The sequence below is a fragment of the Sinocyclocheilus anshuiensis genome, unplaced genomic scaffold (genome assembly GCF_001515605.1).
Source record: "Sinocyclocheilus anshuiensis isolate Anshui unplaced genomic scaffold, SAMN03320099.WGS_v1.1 scaffold585, whole genome shotgun sequence".
Taxonomy (NCBI): Eukaryota; Metazoa; Chordata; class Actinopteri; order Cypriniformes; family Cyprinidae; genus Sinocyclocheilus; species Sinocyclocheilus anshuiensis.
In genome coordinates, this window is record NW_015539861.1 from 176,407 (window position 1) to 182,726 (window position 6,320).

General features: G+C 41.0%; 1 protein-coding gene across 2 annotated transcripts in view; it reads left to right on the top strand.

Moving 5' to 3' along the window:
• LOC107684923 (SLAIN motif-containing protein-like) overlaps positions 1-6,320 on the top strand; it is a 20,988-nt gene that overhangs the window by 6,608 nt on the left and 8,060 nt on the right. For both annotated transcript variants that reach the window (XM_016481306.1, XM_016481307.1), the window contains exons 4-6: positions 1,164-1,286; positions 3,046-3,186; positions 5,292-5,576. In XM_016481306.1, the coding sequence (XP_016336792.1) occupies positions 1,164-1,286; positions 3,046-3,186; positions 5,292-5,576 (549 nt within the window). The remainder of the gene's footprint in view (positions 1-1,163; positions 1,287-3,045; positions 3,187-5,291; positions 5,577-6,320) is intronic.

Genomic DNA, 6,320 nt, shown 5'->3' on the forward strand with positions numbered 1-6,320 from the left:
CAAACCAAAAAAAAAAAAAAAAACGTGCACAGATGAATTGTTCACAGATCTATAGCATGCATTAATGACACCATGTGAAAGTCAGTGAAGATCATTAAAATCATTATAGTTGCTGGCATGTGCTGGCTCTAATACCTGTCTAAAATGTTTATTGTCATTATAGCTGATCATATGAGTAATTAGTAACCTTTGGGTAGGACGGCAATCAACAGTTTCTTATGTGTATAGCTGAATCAACTCGACTACCAACGGTTCTTGCTGAAATCTCACTCCTCTTCTGGTGGAATGAAAGAGGATTTGCTCGACTTCAGAGAGGAAAAAATGGACATTAAGTGTAAAACCTTTTAGCCTGTCATTCAGTTTAGAAGCTAGTCAGATTTTTTGTATTTATATATATATTTTTTACCAACCAGTTTCTTTCTAAAAACAAATATTATCTACATCACTACAGTAGCCAACACGGCCATGCCTGTTATTTTTAAGTGTTGACAGGTAAAAGGCTGAATAGACTGCAGGAAAACACAGTAAGTCGTTACTGTACTATATTTATTTCCTGAAATGTAAGTTTAAAAAAAATATATATAAAATACCATTACTGTTATAAGATTAATTTCTTGCTGAAAGTATCAAAATGCTTATTTACTTAGCCAACATTATTACGTTCCTTTCTATGTTGTGTCATTTGCAAGTTTTTGAAGTTTAATGCTCACTTTTAAGAATGTGCGCTGTTAACTGTTTTGTCAAATGGAAATGTGTGCATCCTTACATGTCAAATGAACTATTTGAAGGGATAGTTCACATAAAATGACAATTCACTCGTCATTTACTCACCCTCATGCTAAAAAACCTCTAACACATTCTTTTCTTCTGTGGGACATAAAAGAAAATATTTTGAAGAAATGTTTCAGCTGTTTTTGCCCACATAATGAAAGTCGGTGGAGTCCAAAACAACGCTGGACGCAACTGACTTTCATTATGTGGATGAAAAACAAAACCGAATACTGAGACATTTTTCAAAGCATCTTGTTTTGTGTCCCACTTGAGCAAGAACGTCATGGAGGATTCAAACAGCATGAGGCTGAGTACATTATGATTTTTTTATTATTTTTTTATCCGGTTGTTAGACATGCGCTAATGCTGTATTTGATTTTTGTGTTTTGTAGCATCTAGATGGAAGAATGTGTACAATAGCTCATCTCAGTCCAGTGAGGCTGGCGTCTCGGCGTCTTCCTCTGCTGGGTACCTCAAATCAACTAACAAAACACTACTAACCTCTGGCAGCTCAGGTATGGCATTAACCCCATTCACTGCGCTTCACACACACTCACACGCACACGTGCTCACACACTCACGCGCTCACACACACTTACGCGCTCACACACACTCACGCGCTCACACACACTCACGTGCACGCTCACACACACACGCACACACACTCTCTCTCTCACACAAACACACACACCCACACTCTCACACACTCACGTGCACTCACACTCACGTGCACTCACACTCACGTGCACACACACACTCACGCGCGCACACAGACGCTCACGCGCACACGCACACACACTCACGCGCACGCACACTCACGCGCACGCACACTCTCATATGCACGCACACTCACTCACGCGCACGCACACTCTCACATGCACGCACACTCACTCACGCGCACGCACACTCTCACATGCACGCACACTCACTCACGCGCACGCACACTCTCACATGCACGCACACTCACTCACGCGCACGCACACTCTCACATGCACGCACACTCACTCACGCGCACGCACACTCTCACATGCACGCACACTCACTCACGCGCACGCACACTCTCACATGCACGCACACTCACTCACGCGCACGCACACTCTCACATGCACGCACACTCACTCACGCGCACGCACACTCTCACATGCACGCACACTCACTCACGCGCACGCACACTCTCACATGCACGCACACTCACTCACGCGCACGCACACTCTCACATGCACGCACACTCACTCACGTGCACGCGCTCACGCACTCACGCGCACGCACACGCACACTCACGTACACACTCACACTCACTCACACACACGCACACTCACACACACTCACGCGCACACATACTCACACACACTCACGCACACACTCACGCGCACGCACGCACACTCTCACACACACACACACTCACGCACACACACACACACACACACACACACACACACACACACACACAGGCGTTCACTGCTGTGGATGGAGCTGATGTGTTCAGTGCACATAAAGCAGGTGACAGGACCAGATTTCATGCATGAGGTGTCTAGCAAACATTTCTGGCTGGCACACTCCTCTCACGCAGTCTTCATCTGTGTGTTTTTATGTGTTTAAAAACCTGTTTGGTCTGCAGTGTGAGCTGAATGACGCCTCTGCATGAGTTTCTGCCATTTAATGAACCTCGTTAGTAGCTAGAAATGATTTTTACTTGCTTTGCTGCATCATTGTGACTCACTTGACGTACTACGGCTGTGTGAAATGGAGCAAAAATCATATCTCTGCATTTGTAGACAGAACGTCAAGAAAGATGTGAAGCACATCCACTTTTGGATGCGAACTGTTTATAATAATCTCTACAGATGAAATGGTTTTGCTGCTCATCTGACCTTTTAAATTGGAATAATCTTCAAATAATTGAACTAGGGCTGTGACTAATGATTATTTTGATAACTGATTAATCAATATCTTTGATTAATCGATTAATTTAATTAAAAAAGCCATATATTTCTGTATTTATAAAAAAGAATCTCATAGCCTGCCCAGTGTTGCTCTTTTAACAATATATAAATTTGAAAATAAATATACTTACTGTATCTATGTGGGGAAAAAAAGGTTAACATAAGTTTGGTATTTTTCAGATGAATTATTCACAGTTTGAAAGTGAAGCGACAGGTGGATATTTTCTGTGCACTGCATGCAGACGCAATTAATTGATAATCAAATTTGTTGACGATTCATCAGTTCATCATCAGTTTTGCTGTTATTGAGTGTGTTTTGGGTTGTTCACAGGTTGCATGGGCGTTCCCCCTGCTCTCAGCTCACAGTCGTCTATTGACAGTGAGTTAAGCACCTCAGATGACTCCATCTCCATGGGCTACAAGCTTCAGGACCTGACTGATGTTCAGATAATGGCTCGTCTGCAGGAGGAGAGTGAGTATCCTTCAGCAGACTCTGAGAGGTTTTTACCGCTGCATGTGAAATGCAAATAAATGTGGGATATGGAAATGCTTTCTGTTCTTGCATGTCCTTTGTTCGTTTCGAACTCTGCTTCAACAGCAAGCTCTGACAAAGGTTCGGGCAAACTGTTGTTTGTGCTCTTTTGGAGATTAACTTGAGTCTGTTGTGTAACTATTACACAGCAGTTGAGGGTGAAAGCACAAAGGTTTTATTATTTGACAAACCATATGAGTTTGAAAGGCCTATGTGGTTTGACCCTCTTTACTTTCTTAATACCATTTCCTGAACTTAGTTTAGTTTTTGGTATGGAAACTTAGTTAGAAACTTAGGAACTTGTTTTTTTCAGCATTTCCTTATGGAAAAAATAAAACCCTGCCCAACATTTGTCCTGTTGAATATAAATTTTTGCTCAGAAAGAATATTAATACTGACTTTAAGGATGGACTGTAGACAGCCTCAAGGAGGCTCTCATTATAAACCGTTATTCTCAGAAACTACACATCTCTGAGTTAGGGCTGTCACGATTATGACATTTGGCTGACGATTAATTGTCTAAAAATAGTCACGGTTATTGCGATTAATTGTCTGTTTTAGGGCTTTATTATATAATTGATTAATTTAAGGGTTCAGTAAATAATTATGATGTGATCTTTTAATCTTTTTTGAGTTATTATTTTGCAGTGTAAGATTACATCGAGTATTCCAAATTCTAAGAATCGGCCAATTCTGATCCAACACCAGCGCTATTTGTTTTCTACACCACTACAGAATGTCAATACTGTGTTTATGGAACTAATGGTCACTCTTTTAAACCCTTTGTTAAACGCAATCCACTAAATACTCACTTCCTCATTACAGAGAAAAACTACATTTGAATACAAATATATAAGCTATGAAATTAAACTAGCTAACTGTATAATTTAGCAGCAAAAACAATATCTTGGAAAAAAAATCTTTGGTGCACATTATACAATTTAAACATGTTTATTCTGTTAACTATTTGTATTCTTACAAAATACATTCATGAAAATAAGATAGAAATCATGAGAAAAATAAAAGCTTCTAATAATCTTTCATTAGAACATTAGAATTTCATATCCAGGGTGCAGAATCATGCGCTTGAAGCAACATAAGTCCTCCACACTCCACACGGTACAAACAAAGAGAAGAGAAATGAGAGAGCAATGAACTCCAGCAAGATGTCATTTTATGCTAATCCACAGACCTTTATCTACACATCAAGTATTATAATGGGAATATATCATCTTGGAGAGAGAGTTTTACCGTGCTGACTGTCATAACTGAACGTGACGTGCTGTTTGAATGCTGAGCGGAGAATGACTGACAGCTGCAGCAGAAGGAAGATCAAAATCTGTTTTTTTTGTGTGTTTGTAGTTTGAACTGAATCATCCCCCTAAGCACAATGGGCATACTATGATCTGAGATGCACTAATTCTAATTTTGAATACTATTTAGGATGGATAGCATGCCAGTTGAGACAACGAATATGTCTTCTATCACTGATTGGACTTATAGACTTTCAAAGAAAATGTATTTTCGATACCAGATATCGTCAACAGATATGTCTGTGATTGGCTACAATCATCATCATCACGCTCTTCACCAAGCGCTTACACAGATACACACGGGAGCATTTAAAAGCCGCGTCTGTCAGCGGATCGGTCTATGAGCAGATATATTAGGGATTCGCTGATAGACGCGGCTTTCAAACGCTCCTGGTATCGTCACATTTTTCAAATGTAAGTACCGACTGGTACCAAAGTCTGTACTTTTGACAACCCTAGTCACTACAGTATCAGTAGTGCTGAGTACAGACTCTGTTTGGCACCTGTGATAGACAGACAGCAGCTTTCTGTGTGTGCAGGAGTTCTGTGAAGAGCACTTTTGCTAAAGTACACCTGAAAGGTCAATTACTCTGTCAATTAATCACTATCATACCAACTTCAAGGCTTTAATTTTTGACATTCAAGCTTGTTTTAACTTACATTGCTACTGATGTCACACCATCTACGGTTTCAAATTAAGCTTTTTTTCCGCACCGTCTTGGTGTTTTTCAGGTCTCCGGCAGGACTACGCCTCTAACTCGGCCTCGCGCCGCAGCTCCTCGGCCTCCCTGCAGTCTCTGCGTCGAGGTACCTACAGCGATCAGGAGTTCGACTCCTACAGTCAGGAGGACGAGGAGGACGAGTGCTGCTCTCTGCCGCAGCGGCTCCAGCGCTACTCACCCCACAGCTCGCCCCGCTGCCTCTCTCCCAGCACTCTGGCCGAGTACAGCCGCCTGGCCTCCCCGCGCACACGCATGTCCCGCCGCTCCCTGCAGGGCCCGGGGCCCAAGAGCGAGGGTAGGACACACTGGCTCATTCATTTAGTGTCAATCAGATATGAAACCAGTGATTTGTGCTAGACATGAAGTGGCTTGTTTAGCAGAATTGACTGTGATGCTGATTGATGAAGTAAATAATGGATGCACTGGTCATCCGATGACATTAATGCTCTGATGTAAAATGAACAAAGGATCATTTAAAGGGGTCACGAAATGCAACTTTACATTGTTTCTGAAAGCTAGCTAAAGACATTTTTGCTCCAAAACGTTCCAGTATTAGTAAACAATTGCATTGCATTAATTATGCCTCGTAATGCACCCTATAATGCATTGCATTATAGCATCTATTATTGCATCTCATGAATAATTGTAGCCACAGTTATAATACATTCTAATACTAATCTATTCACTGTTACACCTTTAGAAAATATAATGCATTAAAACACATGACAAACAAACCTTCATAAATTAAAACGCATTTTAACTTTGGTTACAGTTATTTATGAGAAGATGTAATGCATTTCAACGTACATCATGTATACCTTCAGAATGCATTTTACATAAAGGCTTGAAGTGAAGTGTTAACAAATATTTTTAATGAAACCTAAGAGATTTCTGTCCCTCCATTGGAAGTCCAGGTAATTTTATCTAGGTAATTATTATTATTTTTCTCACAACTAAACAATGATCGACACTCTCTCTCACACACACACACACACACACTCACTCTCTCTCACACACACACACACACACACACACACAC